At 40.0% G+C, this 24,921-nt stretch overlaps 1 protein-coding gene across 4 annotated transcripts; it reads right to left on the bottom strand.

The window, feature by feature from the left end:
• Positions 1–23,002, bottom strand: LOC143294785 (putative thiopurine S-methyltransferase). Of its 4 annotated transcripts, none has more exons than XM_076606261.1 (10): positions 22,764–23,002; positions 21,673–21,755; positions 16,095–16,235; positions 13,173–13,265; positions 10,802–10,931; positions 8,924–8,976; positions 8,155–8,229; positions 5,259–5,344; positions 2,857–2,901; positions 1–404 (listed from the first exon to the last, which is right to left on the bottom strand). In XM_076606261.1, exons 2-10 carry the CDS (start codon positions 21,735–21,737, stop codon positions 286–288), a joined length of 807 nt encoding a protein of 268 aa, XP_076462376.1. In that variant the 5' UTR covers positions 21,738–21,755; positions 22,764–23,002; the 3' UTR covers positions 1–285. The 4 variants fall into 4 exon arrangements, with proteins under 4 accessions (XP_076462376.1, XP_076462375.1, XP_076462378.1 ...); XM_076606260.1 differs by having other exon boundaries at positions 22,760–23,000; XM_076606263.1 differs by lacking the exon at positions 21,673–21,755 and having other exon boundaries at positions 22,764–22,998.
• Between the last annotated feature and the right edge of the window lie 1,919 nt (positions 23,003–24,921).

Here is a 24,921-nt window from a genome sequence, read left to right as displayed (position 1 = left end):
TACACTTGGAGCTGCGTTTATTGTCTCATCTGAATGATTAGCGTCCAGACCACCATTCAAGGAATAGTGGAGGGAGAGAAAATCTTGGCCAGTGTGAGATTCGATCTTGCACTTTCAGATTCTCTCACTTCCTGAGCAGACACTTTACCACTAGGCCACCACTCCACCCCTCCAGGTGTGTTCACGACCAATATATACCTTCTGAGTAAATCAAACATCTAGTTTTTGCAAGGAAGATATGTTTCCATTTGACCAGTAAAGACAGATACACTCGGTGGAGGTGTTTCACTGCTTAGGAGTGAGGAGGAAGGTTTTCTCAGTCAGCCAGTCGATGCCCCACCGCTCTGTTTGTGAGGGTTCCAGAGCATCCACACTGTCGATCTCCTTCACCGTGTTACTGCTCTCTGGAACAACACCAACAGCAACACCAGTGTGACATAATTTTTGAATGCATGTCTGTTTTATAATTTGAATCAAATATTTTAGAAAATACAACAAACAAGAGAGGCAAGGCCTTCAAGACTCACTTGCGATACACTTAAAAAAAAAAAAAAAATCTAATCGTTAAAATGTGTTCTGTATTTGTTATTATAAAGCTTCGCGTTTAAAAAAGAAAAAGAAAAAAAGTCCTAACCAGATTCGAACCCTGCATGTTCGGGTGAGAAGAAACTGCCTTATCCATTACACTATCCTGGCTCCTTAATTGACGTTCTAAAATTTAACATTTGAACATACTTTTTTAAAGGGTGATAAATCAATTGCGGTATTCGCAGTGAGAACGCTGTTTAAATCATATTATTCTGGTGTATCCTGGGCATTCAAAAAATCTTTAAGGGCAATAAAAAAAAAAAAAAATTCTTTTTAATGGCTATCGCTGCAATCACACTGCAACATTTAGCTGTTTTCACTAGATCTAAATAGATGTACAAGTTTAGTTACACCCACCGGGAATGTAGTACGACACGGTCGATTCAATTTCTCTTTTATGTTCATTCTAGTTTTATGGTTTTAAAGTTGATATGAAAATTTAGTATTTTGTTAAACAAGTAACATGTAGAGCCAAGTACAAGTACTTCTAAACGTCGTAAGAAGTGAAAAGGACTTCATTTTGAGAAAAGTAAAGACTGGAAATTTTTTCGTTTCATCGTGATCAGTTCAAGGGTATTAACTCGCATGGTTTACAATTTTTAACTGTGAATTCCGAATGATTCTGTGGATATTTTTATGGCAGTTTGGGGCATAATCCAGTAAGTGATGAGGCGTTCACAAATCTTTCTCTGAATAAATATTTAACGGTCTCCTTCTCCAACTTTCCATCACATGTTATCGTGTATTGTCCATTGAATATAGGATTGAACAGGCAGGTCAACAACTTGAAACAAAATGGCGTTGTTCACGTTCGCGAAGACTATGAGCACGCGCTTTGAATGTGTATAAATATGTGTATGCAATTGATTTTTGCCCATGACCTTCAGGGCTCAGCCAACAGATCTGTAAAGTCCACTCGTCGTATTGATTTTAGTAGTTTCCGAAAAAGACCAGAGTAATTTCCTTTCTTTACTATCTGCACCAAAACGTTTGCAAAATAAATAAAACTTCCATGCTTAGCAAAAGAAGTTCCTGTTTGAACAAAAAATGATAATAATGACTGCTGTTGTTGTTGTGTCAGAATATCAGATCAAAGTGCCAAGTTTAGAGAATACAAAAAATATAAATATAACAGTAAATGCATTTTGTATATAATTAGGCTTCATTTTTAATTTTTTGTGCCCATCCCAGAGGTGCAGTATTGTTTTAAACAAGACAGGAAAGAACTGAATTTTTTCTATTTTTATGCCTAATTTGGTGTCAACTGACAGAGTATTTGCAGAGAAAATGTCAATGTTAAAGTTTACCACGGACACACACACACACACACAGAGACAACAGAACACTGGGTTAAAACATAGACTCACTTTGTTTACACAAGTGAATCAAAAATATATACAGAAAAAAACACACAGGAAAGCAGCTTAAGACATGACATCCTCCGCATCCTTAAAAAAAAAAAAAAAAAAAAAAAATCCAAAAATCCCCACACAAAACAAACCAGGAACAAACATCTTTTCTAAGAAAGGGGAAGAAACTGAGTATCCCTTCACAATAGGCATTTGATGTCTCACTGAGCTAACACAGAGAGGTCACATGATCCAACACAGGTCACATGATCCAACACTGACAGACAGGTCACATGATCCAACAATGACAGGTGACATGACCCAACACAGACAGGTCACATGATCCAACACTGACAGTTCAATGATCCAACACTGACAGGTCACATGACCCAACACTGACAGATCCCATGATCCAATACTGACAAGTCACATGACCCAACACAGGTCACATGATCCAACACTGACAGACAGGTCACATGACCCAACACAGACTGGTCACATGTTCCAACACTGACAGACATTTCACATGATCCAACACAGACAGGTCACATGACCCAACACTGACAGGTCACATGATCCAACACACAGGTCACATGACCCAACACTGACAGATCCCATGATCCAATACTGACAAGTCACGTGATACAAAACTGACAGGTCACATGATATAACACTGACAGACAGATCCCACGATCAAACACACAGGTCACATGAAACACTGACAGTTCAATGATTCAACACTGACAGACAGGTCACATGATCCTACACTGACAGGTCACATGATCCTACACAGAGAGATGACATGATCCAACACTGACAGGTCACATGATCCTACACAGAGAGGTCACATGATCCAACACTGACAGGTCCCACAATCCAATACAGGTCACATGATCCAACACATATCATATGATCTCACCAAAGGTATTGCAAACATCCTCGTCCCCCACGTGATGAGGTGGTCCTGTTAAAAAAAAAAAAAAAAAAAAAAGAAAAAGAAAAAAAAAAAGACACAATGTTTCAATCTGACTGTCAAAATGACATTACAATGTGTGGATGGTCCTGAACCACCCCCCTCCCCTCACCCCCCCAGAAAAACACAACAAAAAACAATGCAGATGACACAATGTTTCAGTCTGACAGTCAAAATGACATTACAATGTGTGGACTGTTCTGAAAAATGATGACACAATGTTTCAGTCTGACTGTCAAGGAGTCATCACAGTGTGTGGACTGTTCTGAAAAATGATGACACAATGTTTCAGTCTGACTGTCAAGGAGTCATCACAGTGTGTGGACTGTTCTGAAAAATGATGACACAATGTTTCAGTCTGACTGTCAAGGAGTCATCACAGTGTGTAGACTGTTCTGAAAAATGAAGACACAATGTTTCAGTCTGACTGTCAACGAGTCATCACAGTGTGTGGACTGTTCTGAAAAATGATGACACGATGTTTCAGTCTGACTGTCAAGGAGTCATCACAGTGTGTAGACTGTTCTGAAAAATGAAGACACAATGTTTCAGTCTGACTGTCAAGGAGTCATCACAGTGTGTGGACTGTTCTGAAAAAAGATGACACAATGTTTCAGTCTGACTGTCAAGGAGTCATCACAGTGTGTGGACTGTTCTGAAAAATGATGACACGATGTTTCAGTCTGACTGTCAAGGAGTCATCACAGTGTGTGGACTGTTCTGAAAAATGATGACACAATATTTCAGTCTGACTGTGAAGATGACATCACAGTGTGTGGGCTGTTCTGAAAAAAAATGACACGATGTTTCAGTCTGACTGTCAAGGAGTCATCACAGTGTGTGGACTGTTCTGAAAAATGATGACACGATGTTTCAGTCTGACTGACAAGAAGTCATCACAGTGTGTAGACTGTTCTGAAAAATGATGACACGATGTTTCAGTCTGACTGTCAAGGAGTCATCACAGTGTGTGGACTGTTCTGAAAAATGATGACACAATATTTCAGTCTGACTGTGAAGATGACATCACAGTGTGTGGGCTGTTCTGAAAAAAAAATGACACGATGTTTCAGTCTGACTGTCAAGGAGACATCACAGTGTGTGGACTGTTCTGAAAAAAAGATGTCACGATGTTTCAGTCTGACTGTCAAGGAGACGTCACAATGCTCTGTAAACATTTCCTTTAGCGATGATAATACTGTTACCTACTGACCATTATACCACCCGTTTGCAGATAAACCACATCTGTTTTCTGTCTGTTTGCTATATATATATATATATATATATATATTTTTTTTTGTTTTTAGAGGGTTGTAGATCTGTGTGTTTTTGAGTGTTTGTTAGTATGTGTTATGTGTGTATGTATGTGTGTGTGTGTTTGTTTGTGTATCTACATGTGTGTGAGTTTGTGTGTATGCGTGTGTGGGGGAGGGGCGACGGGTATGAATATCATGTGTGTATGTGGATTTTTTTTCTTCATTTTTGGTTAGCAACTTCTTAGAATCAACAAAAATAACATCGCTAAGGTGTTTTGCTTGCAAATGAATTTTATTATGAAGTAACCCTCTCATGCCAATTTACTTTCCACCAAAAACTGTACAGCTTTATATCCAAACATACTGAATGAAATGGGAACAAATCTGCACACACCATGGACAAAGAGTACAAATACACATTTTCTACATCCACACAGACAAAGACATAAAGGTAAAAAAACAATAACAAAAAACAAGTGCCAAAAATTCATGAATACTTCATGCCACAAAACACTGACTACCTCTTCTAGAAATTGTGGATTATTTCTACATTAAAAACATCAAACTTTATCAAATGCACACTATTTTAGATTTAAAAAAAATGATTGTAGCTGTTTTTTGTTGTTGTTTTTTTGCCTCGTGGTAATGCTTACAACTTGGACGTAAGTGTTCATAGGTGTTTGAGTCCCATATTTTGACAGGGATTTTTTCTTTTTATTCCCCCTCTCCACTAGACCTTGAGTAGTGGACTGGGTGCTAGTCCTTTTTTGAAGAGGTAATAAACTGAGGTCCTGTGTTCAGCAAGCACCTAGTACATATGAAAGTACCCATGGCAACAACATGGCAAAATTCTGTTGAAAAACAACCCCCCCAAAAGAAAATATCATTTTGAAAGTCAAAACAAATACACTTGCAGACAGAAAAAAAAAAGAAAAAAAGACTAGTGCTTTACTGTAGTGAAGTGCTCTCCCTCCCTAAGGGAAAGCAACATGAATTACACAAAGAGATATATCTGTTGTGATGAAAAGTACTTTAACACAACACACACACACACACACACACACAAAACTGAACACAAAGCAGGCAACCTACCTGTGTACTTGGTCCGGTCGTACTGCAAAACACTCAGCAGATACCTGCTATCTGGCATCATCAGAGACTGAATCACCGCAGCGTACCTGGAGAACGGCAGAAGGCAAAGAACTGTTCACGCCCCCTGCCTGAAAAGGCTCCTCTGACCACGGTTTTCTCTCTTGCGTGTCAACTTCACATTTCATGTCATGATGCAGTGCTACTCAAAACTGCTTACAATCACAAAGCCCTTCTCTGATTTGTTCTCTAACAGGTATGATGGTCACGTGGTTAGAGCACTCGATTCTCACCCGAGTTTCCTGAGTTCGATCCCCGGCGCAACTGGTGGGTTAAGGGTGCAGATTTTTTCTTATCTCTTTGGTCAGCATATGTGCAGACCTGCCACGGTGCCGGAACTCCTTACATGTGTACAGCCATGCAGAAAGATCAAATGGGCATGTTAAAGATTCTGTAATCCATGTCAGCGTTTGGTGAGTTATGGAAACAAGAACATACCCAGCATGCATACACCAGAAAATGAAGTATGACTGCTTTTTTTTTTCTTTTTCTCAAGGCCTGACTAAGCGCATTGGGTTACGCTGCTGGTCAGGCATCTGCTTGGCAGATGTGGTGTAGCGTATATGGATTTGTCCGAACGCAGTGACGCCTCCTTGAGCTACTGAAACTGAAACAGAAACATACTCGTCTGTGTGAGTGTACGTGTGTTCATGACTGAAACCTGACTGAATAACACAGGAAGCGAATGATAAGCACCCAGAGGCAGCTCTCTGTCAGCTCTACCCAGGTTGGCAGCCTGTTATGCAAATGACTCCGTGTTTGTAAAGTGCTGAAAGCTTGGCCTCTGACCCAGGACAGGTGCTCTTCTTCTTCTTCTTCTGCGTTCACTCGTATGCACACAAGTAGGCTTTTACGTGTATGACCGTTTTTACCCCGCCATGTAGGCAGCCATACTCCGTTTTCGGGGGTGTGCATGCTGGGTATGTTTTTGTTTCCATAACCCACCGAACGCTGACATGGATTACAGGATCTTTAACGTGCATATTTGATCTTCTGCTTGCACATACACACGAAGGGGGTTCAGGCACTAGCAGGTCTGCACATATGTTGACCTGGGAGATCGTAAAAATCTCCACCCTTTATCCACCAGGCGCCGTCACAGTGATTTGAACCCGGGACCCTCAGATTGACAGTCCAACGCTTTAACCACTCGGCTATTGCGCCCGTCCTTACCATTATCAAAATCACCTCTATTACGTCTTCAACACTGCACTGTTATAAAGAGATAATGATAATGATGATAATAATAATGATAAGAAGATGATGAGGAAGAAGAACAAATAAGAATAAGAACAGTAACGATACATAATCATCCATACTAATGTACAGTATGACAGTCAGTTGTGTTCCACTATGACCATCAGAACAGCAGAGGAGGTAACTGCTGTCCTGACTGTCTGGGCTAGAATTTGATCATAGTAGAGAGTGTCTTGCCCCAGTTACATACCCACTCTCTCAGCTAAAAGGGTTTTAGGACAGTCAGCGTTGGGATGGTTCCCCAAAGGCCAGTTAGCCCCCAAGGCTGCAGCACTAAGAGGCAGTGCAATTTTGCCTCCTAGTTTGAGAGTCATAGTCCTTCACAAAAGACTAAGCTGTAAATTATTTCCCATTGCAATAGAGAAACCATTGATAATAGAGCTCTCACTTTGTTTTGGTTCAACTGTAAAATACTATAATAATAATATATTAATAGTAATGATGATGGTGTGATGATAATGGTGATGATAACAGTAAGGCATAATCAATTAAAAAAACAAAACGGTATCAGTAACAGAAACGATAACAACAACAGAAACAATACCAGCAGGAAATAATCAAAAGGTTTCTTTTTGAACATGCCTTAATACTGCTACCATTTCCAACCAACTTCCTCCCCCACACCCACACCCCAATCACACCTAACTAAAACATACACACACACATATATCAAGTGAGCCTCTCATATTCGCTCACAATTACACACCAAACATTGGGAAAACACACATGAGCAGAACAAATTATAATCCCACATTCCCCTCAGGGCCAACACATCGATCTACTGGATTTGAAGTTGCAGGAATCTCACCATTCATTCATCATACTTCTTCATTTACCCACTTACTCCTACCTCACGGATCTGTCAGACTCATACTTGCTATACAGTCAATTAAGCAGCGACTGGCACCACAGCTCAGTGGTTCAAGTGTTGGACTTTCAAACTGAAGGTCCTGGGTTCGAATCTCTGCCTCTCTCTCGGTGCCTGGTTGGTCAAGGGTGGAGATTTTTGTGATTTCCCGGGTCAACAGATATGCAGACCTGCTAGTGCCTGAACCCCCTTTGTATGCATACGCATGCAAAAGATCAAATACGCATGTAAAAGATCCTGTAATCCATGTCAGCGTTTGGAAGGTATGCAACCCTCCCCACCACCCGAAAACAGAGTATGACTGCCTATATGGCAGGGGTAAAAATGGTCATACACATAAAAGCCCACTTGTGCATACTTATGAGTGACTGTGGGAGTCACAGCCCACGAACAACAAAGAAAAAGAAACATTTAGCAGTGCTCCCCTATCTGAACATCACAGGCCTTTTTGGAAGATAAACTCTAACCGGTATCTAGAAAGGCTACTTTTTTTTCTGTGTGTGTGTGTGTGTGTGTGTGTGTGCATGCATGTGTCCATGCACCCATGTGCGTTTGTGGAAACAGAATTTAAAGAACACATCAAATATAGAGTTCATCTGATAAAAAATGGAATTTTTAACTTTATTTGTTTTGGACAAAAATGGGTCCGCAAGGCCCAGAAACTACATACAACAAAGGTGTTAATTAAGGGGAACTTCACGCTTGGCAACTTACCTGGCACGGTCAGCAACATTGATGGCAACCAGGGACGCTCGGTCCCACACCCCATTCACGTGGCCCACAACGTCGCTGAACACAGAACAAGGAGGTAGGGATAGTTTTATTTTCAGCTTCAGTTTCTCAAGGAGGCATCACTCAGTTCAGACAAATCCATATACGCTGCACCACATCAGCTAGGCAGATGTCTCAATATAAACAAAATAGTCTCAAAGTCTGTGGCCTTTCATGCCCTGCTCTCATGGTGACCTCAGTTTTGGTACCCCTCCACTTCCGGTAAGCATTTTTTTTTATAGTAAATTTGTTGTTATATCTGTCCACTGGTATGTGTTTTATGTTTGTAGGGTGAGTGGTTGATTTTTTGTGATTAAAAAAAAAATGCTTAAAATCGTGCGATTTGAGGTGAAAACTGGGTCATTTTGACTGAGACTTGATTGAGTTAAACTTTAACCCATACTTATGGTGAAATCTTAACGTACACTTATGGTCAAATCTTAACTCACTCAGTACGGCCAGAACTCTCTTCTCCTCTACACTGACCCCTCGGATGTCCAGTGGGTGTCTGAATGACCCAACCTTTAGCTTCCGTCGTCAGAATTGTGGTATTCTTTGTCAACATTCATGTCTTCAGTGTAAGAGCCTTCCGCATGCAATAATTTGATGATGGTAATTGGGGTGAAACGCTGTTAACGTCGTCTCTTTCGCCGTTCGTATGGAAAGAGTTAACCCGCATAATTACAGTGAAATCATCTCCCCCCACACTTACGGTGACAACTTGAAGAAATCACAGCAGTAGATCTGCACCTTCTTGTCCTCACTCTGCAAACATCAACAAACATGGAATCAATGACATTCTGAGGACTGGCAAATACACACAAATCCAGGGGTGACTGTATATGAATGAATGGATGAATTAACAAAATGAATGAATGAACAAATGACTGAATGAATTTCTTCTTTCTTCTTCTTCTTCTGCGTTCGTGGGCTGCAACTCCCACATTCACTCACATGTACACGAATGGGTTTTTACGTGTATGACTGTTTTTACCCCGCCATGTAGGCAGCCATACTCCGTTTTCGGGGGTGTGCATGCTGGGTATGTTCTTGTTTCCATAACCCACCGAACGCTGACATGGATTACAGGATCTTTAACATGCGTATTTGATCTTCTGCATGCGTTTACACACGAAGGGGGTTCAGGCATTAGCAGGTCTGCACATATGTTGACCCGGGAGATCGGAAAAATCTCCACCCTTCACCCACCAGGCGCTGTCACCGTGATTCGAACCCGGGACCCTCAGATTGACAGTCCAACGCTTTAACCACTCGGCTATTGCGCCCGTCACTGAATGAATTTCAATCTTCACTGCTCATAAAGACTTTTCTTCTTCTTTTCTTTAAAAAAAAAAAATATTCTGTGCATTTTCCCCCTAAAAATCTGATTTATTTTACCCTGATTAGGAGTTATCTCATCCTGTTAACATTGAAGTTATGATAATTTTTGCTCCATTCATTTTCCTTTAAGAAAACATATACTTTTGAGCACAATTTTGATTTTTATGATTTTTTATTTAAAGAGGTTGGTGATTATTTCACAAAAATCAAAAATAGTTCTAGAAGTGAAACGGTTAGTAGATAAATCTAATACTGAAATAATGTTTAATATCAGACATGTACCAAAGCAACACAGGCACAGGTACAGTGAAATTAATCACTGCCTTTTTTCAGTTTACTAATCGGTTGTCATATGTTTATAAAGGTTGACTTTCCACACATCAGATAAGTTGACCATCGCATAAGTCGACAATTTTGGGAGGTCCCTAGGGAGTCGACTGGAAGATGGTTCCAACAAAATAAACACACAAACACCTGGAAGAAAGTTCCAGCAAAATAAACACACACAAACCTGGAAGAAAGTTCCAACAAAATAGACACACACAAACCTGGAAGAGAGTTCCAACAAAATAGACACACACAAACCTGGAAGAGAGTTCCAGCAAAATAAACACACACACACCTGGAAAACAACACACACTCCTGGAAAACAACACACAAACACCTGGAAGAGAGTTCCAACAAAATAAACACACACAAACCTGGAAGAGAGTTCCAACAAAATAAACACACACAAACCTGGAAGAGAGTTCCAGCAAAATAAACACACATACCTGGAAGACAGTTCCAACAAAATAAACACACACACCTGGAAAAAGTTCGAGCAAAATAAACACACACACACCTGGAAAACAACACACACTCCTGGAAAACAACACACAAACCTGGAAGAGAGTTCCAGCAAAATAAACACACAAACACCTGGAAAAACAACACACACACCTTGAAGACAGTTCCAGCAAAATAAACACATACACACCTTGAAAACAACACACACACCAGGAAGAGAGTTTCAACAAAATAAACATGCACGCACCTGGAAAACAACACACACACCTTGAAGACAGTTCCAGCAAAATAAACACATACACACCTTGAAAACAACACACACACCAGGAAGAGAGTTTCAACAAAATAAACACCCCCACACACACACCTGGAAGAGAGTTCCAACAACACACCCAAACCCCCACCCACCCAACTCGCCCATTACCCCCCACTCACACACACACACATACAACACACACACCTGGAAGAGAGTTCCATCCACAGCAGGGACAGGCGCTGAAGTGAAGGGGATGTTCTGCTCCTCAAAGAACTCCTCGATGGCTCTCTGTGCTACCTCCACCCCAATCACTGTGTGCCCCTGGTCAGCCAGCCTGGCAGAAACACCACAGGTTCTCTGTGGTCACTCTTTTTTTTTTTTTTTTTTTTTTTTTTTTTTTTTTACTGGTTTTCTGTCTTTAGTCACGATTTTCAGATGGGTGGTTTTCTGTCTTTAGTCACATTTTTCAGAAAGGAGTATTTTGTCTGCAGCCACATTTTTCAGAAGGGGGGGTTTCTGTCTCAGGTCACAATTTTCAGAAGGGGGGTATTCTGTCTTTAGTCACACTTTTCAGAAATGGGGTATTGTGTCTTTAGGTGCAATTTTCAGTATTTCGGTATTCAGTCTTTTGTCACAATTTTCAGAATGGGGAATTTCGTCTGCAGTCACTCTTTTTTCCAACAGGGTTATTATGTCTGAAGTCACAATTTTCAGAAGGGGGCATTTCGTCTGTAGTCACTCTTTTCATTTTTTCTAGAAATAGGGGTATTCTGTCTTTAGTCACAATTTTCAGAAGGGAGGTATTCTGTCTACAGTCACTCTTTTTTTTTCTTTAAAATTTTTTTTTTTTAAATAGGGGTATTCTGTCTTTAGTCACAATTTTCAGAAGGGGGGTATTTTGTCTACAGTCACTCTTTTTCCCCCCCAAAAATAGGGGTATTCTGTCTTGAATCACAATTTTCAGAGGTTTTTTTTGTGTCTGCAATCACTATTTTTTAAACAGGGGCATTCTGTCTTTAGTCACAATTTTCAGAAGTGGGGAATTTTGTCTGCAGTCACAATTTTCAGAAGGCAGTTATTCTGCCTTTATTCACATTTTTCAGTAGTAGGGAATTTTGTCTTTCGTCATAAAATTCAGTACTAGGGAATTTTGTCTTCAGTTACAATTTTCAGAAGGGAGGGGGGGGGGGGGGGGGGGGGTATTTTGTCTGCAGTCACTCTTTTCTTGTCTTTAAATAGGGGTATTCTGTCTTAAATCAATTTTCAGAAAGGGGAGGGTTGTGGGTGGTGGGTGGAGGAGGGAGGTTGGTGGTGGTGGGGGGTGGGGTGGGGGGTTATTTTTGTCTGCAGTCACTCTTTTTTAAATAGGGGTATGATGTCTTTAGTCACAATTTTCGGAAGTGGGGTATTTTGTCTGCAGTCACAATTTTCAGAAGGGGGTATTCTGTATGCAGTCAAAATTTTCAGAAGAGGGGTATTCTTTCTGCAGTCACAATTTTCGGAAGTGGGGTATTTTGTCTGCAGTCACAATTTTCAGAAGGGGGTATTCTGTATGCAGTCAAAATTTCCAGGACAGGATTTTTTCCTTATTTTTCAGTCTCAATTTCAACAGATGTGGTATTTCAGATCTAAGATAATTCATCTGTCTGCAGTCATAATTTTCAGAAGAGGGGTAATCTGTCTTTAGTCACAATTTTCAGATGGAAGCATTCTGTTTCTTTTGCCATAATTTTCAAAAGGGGATATTTTGTCTGCAGTCATATTTTTCAGAAAGGGGGGTATCTTGTCTGCAGTCACAATTTTCAGATGGGGGGTATTTTGTCCGCAGTCAAAATTTCACACTAATGCCCATTAATCAACCTCCCATACCCCATTCATGGTTTATTTTAGGAGCAGCCTTTGTTATGTGTTTATCATTACTCACAATCCCATAAAACTTTCAAAAATGAAATTTCTTTAATCGACAAGGAACATGACTGACCATTTTGTCTTGAATAAGTTATTTTTTTTCTGAGTAGTATAAATTATAAATGTATCAGAACGTATAGCTTGAGTAGCAATGTTCTTGATCATCTACACTAATAATCACTGACTTTGTGAAAGTGTAGTACTGGGCAACTCATAATCGCTTACAAAATTTGTCAATACACTCTGAGTACTGATTTACAATCAAATCTTCAAATGGAAAAAATTAATTTGAAGCACAGCCTTCCCCTCTGTGAACATGGAGTTTTCTGTATTGTGTGTGTGTCATATGTATGTATGTATGTATGTATGTATGGATGATGTATGGATGCATGCATGCATGCATGCATGTATGTGTATGTATATATGTATGTATGTATGTGTATGTTTATTTTGTGCATACGAGTTTGTATGCGCATATATATGTTTATTGTGCATGAATGTGACTTGAGGGTTGAGTGTGTTTCGTATGTGTGTGAGTGTAGATCATAAAGCGCTTTGTGCAATGAGGAAAGTGCTGATAAATGTCCAGTTATAATTACCATTATCATTATTATCATTATTGTTATCATCCAACATGGCCCATAGGTGACACAAACAGGCAAGTTACCATTTCATGTCCCAAGATTTGCCACACAGAGGAACAAATATTTTGAGGCTGGATCTTCCGTTCACCATCAGGTCGGCATTCCTCTTGAGAGACCTGAAATCACACCATATGATGACCCTGACACACATGATGATGACCCTGACATACATGACGATGACCCTGACACACTATGTGATGACCCTGACACAGTCAGATGACCCTGACACACATGATGACCCTGACACACATGATGATGACCCCGACACACTGTGTGATGACCCTGACACACTGTGTGATGACCCTGACACACATGATGACGACTGACACACATGATGATGACCCTGACACACTGTGAGATGACCCTGACACACATGATGATGACTGACACACATGATGATGACCCTGACACACTGTGTGATGACCCTGACACACTGTGAGATGACGCTGGCACACTGTGTGATGACCCTGACACACATGATGATGACTCTGACACACATGATAATGACTCTGACACACTGTGAGATGAACCTGACACACATGATGATGAACATAACACGCAGGATGATGAACCTGGCATGCATGATGATGAACCTGACACACATGATTCACCTGACACACAATGTGATGAACATGACACATCATGTGATAAACCTGACACATCACATTAATATTAACACCACATACCATGCAATGAACTGGGCACACCATGTCATGAACCTGACACACTGTGAGATGAACCTGGTAGTCACCTGATTCACCTGATACACCACATGATGAACTTGACACACATGATGAACTTGACGCTGTGTGATGAACCTGACACATACCATGATGAATGTGACACACTGTTTGATGAACCTGACAAATAACATGATGAATCTGACACACTGTGTGATGAACCTGACACATAACATGATGAATCTGACACACTGTGTGATGAACCTGACACATGATGAATACGACACACTGTTTGATGAACCTGACACATAACATGATGAATCTGACACACTATGCAATGAACCAGACACATAACATGATGAACCTACCACATCACATGATGAACTTGACAGACACGATGATGAACATGACACTGCGTGATGAACCTGACACATATGATGATGAAAATGTCACACTGTGACACATGATTCACCTGACACACCACATGATGAACTTGACACACCGCATGAACATGATACACCATGCAATAAACCTGACATCACATAATGAACAAGATGGCACGTAATGAACTTGAGTCATCACATCACATAATGAATATGACATTACAGCACAGGATGAACCTGACACCACAGAAGATGAACCAGGAAACTGTACAAACTGTCTGCTGTTTCCTCATGTTCCTTGGGTGTGAGGGTGTTCAAATCTTCCTACATTTAAGTATATATATATATTTAAAAAAAAAAAAAAAAAAAAAAAAAAAATCAATTGCAGAAAAACAAAAACACAAACAGAAAAAGACGAAAAAAAAAAAAAAAAAGGTTTTCCACACAAAAGCATCAACTATTCGTTATTTTACTTGTGCTAACATTTTTCCCCAATGCACTAACATACTTTATTCTCCCTCAAGAGTCTCCTCCTCCCCCTCCAACTACCACCCCCTAGACTCTCTCCCCCCCCCCCCCCCCCCGACACCCCCAACTCCCCCCCCACTTCCCAGCCAAACTCCTGTCAGAATGACAATAAAAATAATCCAATATATAAAGCACCTTTCCATGTGAAACATGCTCAACTGCACTGTGCAATGTAAAAAAAACAAAACCAAACAGCCCAAAACAAAACAAAAAAAAAAACCATGAAAAGTAAAACATATTAAGCACAAAAATGAAAAACTAACATCCATAACCCTAGCACAGATATCCTACCAAACACTACTAGAGTATGTTCAGACACACATAAAAATCTTTGTACACAACACCACACCCATCATACATATCCTGCATCACACAAAACCTAAACAATGCACATTTCATAAATCACAATACTTTATACTGACGATGATGATAGAGTCTCCCGTTGGACCGATGGATGAGTAGGCAGGCAGGCTTATCTGTTGGTGTGTGTCCTCATATGGGAGAAGAGGCCAATTCTGGATGCGCAGCACTTCCCACTGGTGTTGCAAGGGAAAACGTCCCCAGAAGTTGAGCCCTGCTTCCTTCGCTCACGTTTCTCCTTAATGGCCAGCGTTCTCTTGTTTTCAAACGTCTTTATGCCACTAGAGCACAGCATCCTCCAACAAGAGTGGTCAAGGGAATCAGTTTCCCAGGAAGCGATGTCTATGTCACAGGCTTTGAGGTTTGCCTTCAAGGTATCCTTGAAGCGCTTGCAGGGTCCTCCAAGTTCACGGTGGCCTTCCTTCAGCTGGCCATACAAGAGCATCTTCGGGATCCTGCTGTCTGTTATGCGGACAACGTGTCCTGTCCAGCGTAGCTGGCACTGGATCAGCAGGATTTTGATGCTGGGCAGGCCACTCCTCTCTAGGACCTGGAGGTTGGAGACCCTGTCTTGCCACTTTATGCTGAGGATCTTTCATAGGCATCTCTGGTGAAACTGCTGAAGTTGTTGAATGTGACGGCGATACGTCGTCCATGTTTCACAGCAGCACAACAGCTCTGTAGGTTTTGATTTTGGTGCTGAGCCTGATGCCTTTGTTGTTCCACAGCCTGTTGTTGAGTCTGCCAAAGGCGGAGCTGGTCTTGGTGATGCGCAGCGTCACTTCCGCATCAAGGGCTCCATTGCTGCATAGGGTGCTGCCCAGGTAGCAAAACTTGTCAACTGACTTGATCTCCGTGTCATTGATCTTGATTGCAGGTGGGGGGCAGGCACTGGCATTCTGTGAGCTAGCTGGTTGGTACATGGACTCAGTCTTGCTGATACCACAATACTTAACACAACATCATGATACTTCAAAAAACCAATGAAACGTACGGGTGTATGAACTCCTTGTGGAAGCCAATGGCACGTGCATCCCACCTATCAATCCATTCCTGGTTGTTCATCTCTCTTCCTTGTATTATTTCCGACTCGGACATCTTGCAGAAATCACGCCCCCCGCTACAAGGAAGAATCCTGGTTGAAAGAAGACAAAAAACATGTTCAAGATGTTATGTTAAGGAATAATCCTTGGTGAAATTAGACAAAAAACATGTTGAAGAGGTTATTCTACAGAATAATCCTGGTTGAAAAAAAAAGAAAAGAAAAAATGCTCACTATGTTATAAGGAATAATCCTGGTTTAGAATAAACAATGAAAAAATGTTCAAGATGTTAAAAAGAATCTCCTCCTCCACTAGACCTTTAGTGGTGGTCTGGACGTTAGTCATTTCGAATGAAACAATAAACTGAGGTTCCATACAAAATATGCACTTAGCACATGTAAAAGAACCTACAGCAACAAAAGGGTTGTCTCTGGCAAAATTCTGTAGAAAAATCCACCTTGATAGGAAAACAAAAACATTTGCAGTCAGAAAAAAAAGGGGGGGGGGGGGGCGGCGGAGGAGCTGAAGAGGGGAAGGGGGGGTGGGGGTGGGGGTGGAACACTGTAGGAATGTGCTCTCACTGGGGAAAGCATCCTGAATTTCACACAGTGAAATCTGTTGTAACAAAGTGTAATACAATGCAATACAATACAATACAATGCAATACAGTACAATCTGATACAATACACTATTTCACATTAATACAGAACTGTGAATGGAACAAGACACAGTGGTACCCACAAACAACACCCCAGCCACAGAATAAATTTTACATTGGTCTGGATGCAAGTCTTTTGGATGGGACAATGAACAAAGTCCCCACATGTGGCATGCATTCCATTCCATGCACATGTTAAAAGAATCAATTATCTCCTGGTTTTAAGACCAGATCTTTCTGGGTATGAGGCGCTTGTTGTGTTAGCAGTACGAGGAACTTTTGTCAGTTCACTCATTTCCCATCCCCCTTCACATCTGTAAGTCCTAGGCAGCGATGATTACATCCATGCAATTTTTCAAAACAAGAGAATATGCAAATTGCATCATGCCACTGTGACTCTAAATCCCACTTTTTTTCCCCCCTTTTTGACTCACTTGTGTAAACAAAGTGAGTCTATGTTTTAACCCGGTGTTTGGTTGTCTGTGTGTGTGTGTGTGTGTGTGTGTTTGTGTAACCATGGTAAACTTTAACATTGACATTTTCTCTGCAAATACTTTGTCAGTTGACACAAAATTAGGTATAAAAATAGGAAAAAATTCAGTTCTTTCCAGTCATCTTGTTTAAAACAATATTGCACCTTTTTTGTATTATCTAAACTTGGCACTTTGATCTGATATTCTGACCCAACAACAAGAGCAGTCATTATTATCATTTTTTGTTCAAACAGGAACTTCTTTTGCTAAGCATAGAAGTTTTATTTATTTGCAAACATTTTGGTGCATATAATGAAAAAGGGAAATTACTCTGTAATTAATGCTAGGGGACTTAATTTGCTTTAAACCGATCTTTCTCATCTTAAACATTACATTTTGAAATTATACTCAATACATAAAAAGCTTGGATTTTTTTTTTTTTTTTTTTTTTTTAAGTGTATCACAAGTGAGTCTTGAAGGCCTTGCCTCTTTTTTTTTCTTTCTTACTTTTTTTGTAAGTAGGTTTGCTGATTCAGCATTATGCCACTGGTAGATTTGCAGACAGGCATGTATATCAGTGTGAGTCATCTTGAAGCATGCATCACATACTTAGACTACTTCCATTATTGTGCAGGTGAAAGTTGTGAATCTGCATTATTGTTCCTTCACAGACTCTCTCTCTCTCTCTCTCTCTCTCTGTGTGTGTGTGTGTGTGTGTGTGTGTGTGTGTGTGTGTGTGTGTGTGTGTGTGTGTGTGTGTGAGCCTTAACCATCATGTTGCTGAACAAAGAGTCACATTATGTACAGCAATTTTTAATCTGGGCAATGTTAATTAAGACTCCAGTCACACACACACACAGTAGAATTCCATCACATGCAATTATAATTTTCCTTTTCGTTTCCTTTGTGTGTGTGTGTGTGTGTGTGTGTGTGTGTGTGTGTGTGTGTGTGTGTGTGTGTGTGTGTGTTTGTTTTGTTTTGTTTGTTTTGTTTACACTGAAAACAAAATAATCGTAACACTGACAGATAAATCCTAGCTGTAACATTCAAGAGCAAACATGAACAAAATAAGTTATGTCAGGAAAGGACATTCGATATCATCACATTTTTTGCAACCTTTTGTATATATCTGACACTTATTCAAAAATCTCACCCCACCCCCACCCTCTCTCTCTCTGACTGTAAAACATGAGTCCAAAAGAAAAAAAAATCACAACAAATAAATAAATGAACAACCAATTTTGCTTTAAACTATTTCACTTCAGAACAGACACTATCTACTATACATCGATAAACTCTAAAATTACAATTTTCTAACCAGTAACCACATTGTTGAGCCTGAAGTCACAGAGAAGTTTTCAACAGATTTAGACAGGAGAAAACTTACTGTCAGTTAAACAGTGAAGAATCACAGGTCACATAGATCTGCCATGCTTATTTATATTATACATGTATATGTATACAGACTTCAAAAATATCTATAGACCACTACGTAAAAGCAGATTATGTTTGAACAATTGTTAAAAAAAAAGAAGAAAAAAAAAGAGATTATTTAAGTTACACAGGCTGTGATTTTTCTACCTCTGGCCATACTTTGAATATTAAATCGAATGATTTAGGCACATATGCACCACCAAAAGCTTGAAAAGTGTTGTTTTGGTGGGTTTTTTTTAATTGAAAAATTGATAGTTCTGGCAAAAATATACAGCATCCAGTGGTTTATAAATGAAAACTGTGCTTTTTCATTGTAAAAAAAAAAAAAAAAAAAAAAAAAAAAAAAAAGTGTGCAAGCAAGTGGTGATGGCCTAGAGGTAACTCGTCCGCCTAGGAAGCGAGAAAATCTGAGTGCGCTGGTTCAAATCATGGCTCAGCTGCTGATATTTTCTCCCCCTCCACTAGACCGTAAGTGGTGGTCTAGATGCTAGTCATTAGGACGAGACGATAAACCAAGGTCCTGTGTGCAGCATGCACTTAGCGCACATAAAAGAACCCACACCAACAAAAGGGTTGTTCCTGGCAAAATTCTGTTGAGAAATCCACTTTGATAGGAAAAACAAATAAAACTGCAAGCAGGAAAAAATACCAAAAAAAATGGGTGGCGCTCTCAGTGTAGTGACATGCTCTCCCTGGGGAGAGTAGCCCAAATTTCACACAGAGAAACCTGTCGTGACAAAAAGAGAAATACAATACAATACAAATACAAGAAAGCATGTCTGGTTATAAGTGGTGCCTGTTACATTGGCTGTACGTACAGCTGTTTGAAGAAATTTCACCAAGCCCCCAAGAAGAATATGTGGCCCCTAAACTTTTTGTGAACCCTGTATGAAATTTCACCAAGCCCCCAAGAAGAATATGTGGTCCCTAAACTTTTTGTGAACCCTGTATGCAAACGAATATATCTTCTGTCACAAACAGCTCGTGCCATGAGATTATAGTACCCACATGCTGGGACCGTACCAATCAAAAGCTACACTCCATCAGTCCATGACACCGCCTTTTTTGTTACATTAATTAAATCCAGGTATAGACTATAATAATACAAGTAAAAAAAATATCAGTTAATGAGTTCAGTATTTGCTATTTGTTTACTGTGATGGCTTAGGCGGCTTGTAACTTGGGAAATTATCTCATGGAGTCTGATGGTGTTTGTTTTGTTGATGTTTTGTTTGTTTTTGAGTTATGTAGATACACACACACACACACACACACACACACACACACACACACACACACATATTTCTCTGTGTGTGTTTCTGTGTGTGTGTGTGTGTGTGTGACTCCACTTCCCCAACAGCCTCTCCTAGGCTCTTTCTATTACAATACTGATACATTTCCCCCAGTGCAACAAAACACTGTGCTAAACTGTTACATGCTCTTTGCACTTTTATCAGTTACAAAAAAGCTCTTTACGGTCATGGAAATAAAGAAGATTATAAGTGCTGTACAATCATGAGGATAAAGAAGAAATAAATATAAAACAAGAACTAAAAACACAATACACATTATCACTGGTTTAGTCATTGATACAATTTCAAAGGAAATTGATATATAATTGTACTTATATGGTGAAAACTCCCCATATAATGGGCTACAAGCACCTCACATGAAACAATACAACAATGCATTATACCAATACAAGAGCACACAAGCACACAGAAAATTTAGAAGTGGAAAACAAACTCAAAATACACCAATACAATACTACAAATTGCAGATATGAATAATCACAGACCAACAAATGCTTTTCTAAATTAATTTAATTTTATGAGTAGACTGTCATGTGGAGATTCAATCTTTTCCTTACAATTGACCATTGTCACAGCAACACTCCAGCACCCTTTGTTGTAGAATGGTACCAACAGATGCCAGGTGTTACCCTCTCTCTCTCTCTCTCTCTGTGACTCTAATGGTAATGTGTGTGTGTGTGTGTGTGTGTGTGTGAGTGTGAGTGTGTGTGTGTGTGTGTGTGTGTGTGTGTGTGTGTGTGAATCTTAGAGAGGGAGTGTATTGTATAACACACACACACACACACAGACACACGTACACACACACAGACACACACTCATACATACATAGATACATGAGAGAAAGCACACGCACGCGCAAGAGAGAGGAGAGAGAGAGAGAGAGAGAGACAGAGACAGAGACAGAGACAGAGAGAGGGTGGGGGGAGAGAGACTCAGAGAGAGAGAGAGAGACAGAGAGAGAGAGCTCTCAATGTCAACAGCAATGTTGCAAGCAATCACATAAGCCATAAAATCACCACTCCAGCATACATCGCTGTAAAAGCAAACCATGAACATACACTGACAAATGCACACACATGAAGGCAGTCTGAACTAACACTGTAACAAAAACACCTCAATCTCTCCTCCAGGCAGCCCTCTGGCGACGAATCACCCTCTTGAAACAATGGTAATATTATTATATATTTTATATCTACACCAGGAGGCTGGATATTACTGTTACTAATATATCAATAGTCCAGAAAATATGGTATCTAATATGCACACACACACACACACACACACACACACAGAGAAATCAATGCATGGAACAACATTAACTGACTATATTGTAAGGAGATAAGTTGCAATCTTTCTTAAAAGTAAGTTAAGGACATTTTCTGACATGAGCTTTGATTCAGCAATTGAAAGCAGAACACAGAAATTCTTCACCCATTGACAAGTTCTAAATGGCATGTGCACACATACATTTTGCACACACACACACACACATAATCTTTTGATATATATATAATATATATACAATAGATATACTTGAGATTGCTAATTTCTTTGACAGTTAAGCTAAAAGTAAACAACCAATGTGTGTGCGAGTGTGTGTGTGTGTGTGTGTGTGTGTGTGTGTGTTTTCTCCAAGGATCACCAAAAATACCTCAGGAGATCAGCACCACAGAATTTAAGCCATTTCGTACTGGTCCTCAAGGCCCAATGGTACATTTAAGGAAGTTTCAAGAACTGCACACATGCAGACAGAAACACATACACAGCACATGTACACACACAGAGTGCATAATATACAGACACATACCCAAATACATGCACACCACACACACACACCACACAACACTTACAGAACAGAGAGAGAGAGAGAGAGAGAGAGAGAGAGAGAGAGAGAGAGCGCAAGCGCAGCACAGCACACACAGAGAGAACACAACACGCACAATCATCTTATGAATATGATATTATCTAAATAATTGACATGTTTCTTATAAAGTTATAGCTAATCTCTTTTGACAGTTAAACTTGAAGTAAACACACACACACACACACACACACACCAGAGGCCCAAGGGTGTGAGTGGGGTGGAAACAAGGCCACTGGAAAGACACCATGGCACTTTGTTTATATTCATAAATATATATATATAATGTGTTTCCGATTGACCCTGACTAGTTGTGGAACGTTCCTTAGTTGACATTGATAAATTTCGAGGAAAGGGGGGGGGGGATATAATAAACAAACAATAAAAAAGAAGCAAAAACAAAATAAACAATAAAAAACAACAACAAAAACAACAAAAAACACGGTGATTTAAAGCCCAGAATTTGACGGGATAAACCGTTCTTCTGGACATAATGTTATTACGTAACAAATCAATCTACTGTCTGTTTCTTTAAAGCAAAGGGGGTGGGAATGATTATTCCTTTAGGTTAAGTCGCTTTACCTTTCTTTTACTGTTTACGTCTAATTTCGGTATACACCTGAACAGCTCCTACTGTTTTTGACGTCCCCAATATCGACTTGACAGTTTACTCAAACATTCTTCAGCAAGCACGCTTACTTGGCGAGGCCGTTGCCGCGTCAAACAAACAGTTACCAATCAAAGCACGCCAGTCAGCATTTATGTGCGTTTGAGCCTGCTGAAAATCATGTTTGGTGTCAATTCTGTCAACATCGTGCTCAGATGTTTGGCTGCAAAAATAACACGGTACAAAAATCATGAATATTGGGCAACTCACCTACTTTCGGACTCGATCAAAATCCCGTCTTTCACCGATTGAACTCTACGACCTAAGGAAAGAGAACTCTTATGGCAAAACTGACGAAAAAACGTGGTATCCTGGTTCACTGACTGACTGTAACCACTCACACAAACCCTTTTACAAAACAAGCATCGAACTAAAGAATAAGTAACGACTCAGACCCGCGTGACTGATGTACCCAAGACGTATTGAAACACTACACCGGCTGCCTACACTGTCTTAAAAACAAAAGTCTGTCATGAAGCTACGTAATCAGTATATATAATCAGCGCAGGCTGTTGTATCGATGCACAGTGACTCAGCACTCTTCAAACAGCACGGAAGGGTAGCACACACACACATGCGCGCGCGCGCACTTTGGAGAAAGGGCGTAAGAGTGAGAATCGAACCCAAACGGCCTCACAGGGACACTGAATTGTTGCGTGAATCTTAACCATTCTGCCACGACCTTGCAACTCGCCATCAACTCTGTTAACTGAATTAATAGTTTAACATAATAATACTACATCATACTATACAATCATTTTCCCGGGCAGCAAGGTTACGACTTTTTGTCATATCATCAGGCAGCAATTTCTTTATTAAAGAACATTGAACATCACAAAATTATACACAAATACCACGATAGTTATTTGTAGCTGTTGACTTAGCTCAACGTAGACTCATTTTGTATTAATTTATTGAAGCAGTTGTCTGCCCCCCAAATAGTGCCATTAAAACGATATAGTCTCTATTGAGAACTAATCGGTAATGGTGGTTGGTTGATGGTAACTGCATTAAAGTTGAAAACCATTGAGATAAATCACAACAAAAAATAAAAGTGAGGTAGAATCAGATATATATCAAACAATTAATAATATTTTTACATTTTGTGCCTTTTTCATGAAATAACTTATACGATAAACGTAACCTTATATACAAAATTAATTTGTATATGATGATAATGAAAACTCTCAGTACATTCCAATTAGTGTTCATTTATCAGAATAAAAACTAAACAAGGCTTTGTTGAGAAGTCAACCTTCAAACTTGAAACTGTTTATTAAAATTGCAGGAGAACTTTGATTCTAATGCATAATCTGACAGTCTTTAACTGTACGTAGACGAAGTATACTTATTTTGATAGTGCCAATGTGAAGAAAAGGACCCACAGCGTTTATAGGGAAGGTTTCAAGAATTTCCAAATCGAAACATCAAGGGAGGTAATTTCTTGCAGGAAGAATTCAGAATATTCGTTCTCTCCCCCTCGCCCCTTGCGATTTTTGTTGTTGTTGTTCTTCTCTCAGTCAAACTGGCTGCATGGTGTGTGTGTGTGTGTGTGTGTGTGTGTGTGTGTGTGTGTGTGTGTGTGTGTGTGTGTGTGTGCGTGCGTGCGTACGTGCGTGTGTGTGTGTGTGTGTGTGTGTGTGTGTGTGTGTGTGAAACATTAACAAATTATTTGTATCTCTACCGCGTTTTGTCTGCCAATACCAAATTTAGATTAAATATAGAAGGAAAAAAATCTTCACAGTCATACCAATAATAGGTTGTAAGTCTTCTGGATTAATCCTTAAACGGTTTATTAATTTCGTTGAGGTTCCGGATAAAAAACAACATAACCCGGCTGTTCCCGGTTGCCGGAATGCGGCAGGTCAGATAACGGCATGACTTCGCGTGTGTTTTAAAATTGGTTTATTTGTGTTTTGGTTTACTTGTATATGTACACTATAAATAACCGACAAAGCGAAATTCATTCATTCTTCAGTCTGTTCGGACGGGGTCGGGTCAGCCCGATACTCCCCCGTGTCGATACTCCCCGGAGTCGATACTCCCCCGTGTCGATTCTCCCCCGGCTCGTTAATCCCTCTCAAAAAGATCCAAAAACAAGCAAATACACATGTAATTATACAGTTGTGACTGATAATATGTTTTCTGCTTGATCAAAGATGTGTTGTGGAATGATCAATGTGTTATGTGTTCTTACAACCGTCCGCCTTCAGAGTTCACTGAGCAGCAGTGCGCGACGTGTGTTGGGGCCCGCTATTGTGTGGGCTCGCTACTGCCTTGTATTGCAGTTGTAGTTACACTGGCCGTATTACACGGACTTAAACGCTCTCCGTCAACATGACTCAGTAATATACGGGGGAACACTCTCTCTC

This window comes from Babylonia areolata, chromosome 20 (genome assembly GCF_041734735.1).
Source record: "Babylonia areolata isolate BAREFJ2019XMU chromosome 20, ASM4173473v1, whole genome shotgun sequence".
NCBI classification, from domain to species: Eukaryota; Metazoa; Mollusca; class Gastropoda; order Neogastropoda; family Buccinidae; genus Babylonia; species Babylonia areolata.
Note: the sequence above shows the minus strand (reverse complement) of the source record. Positions and strands in the feature narration are given on the sequence as shown.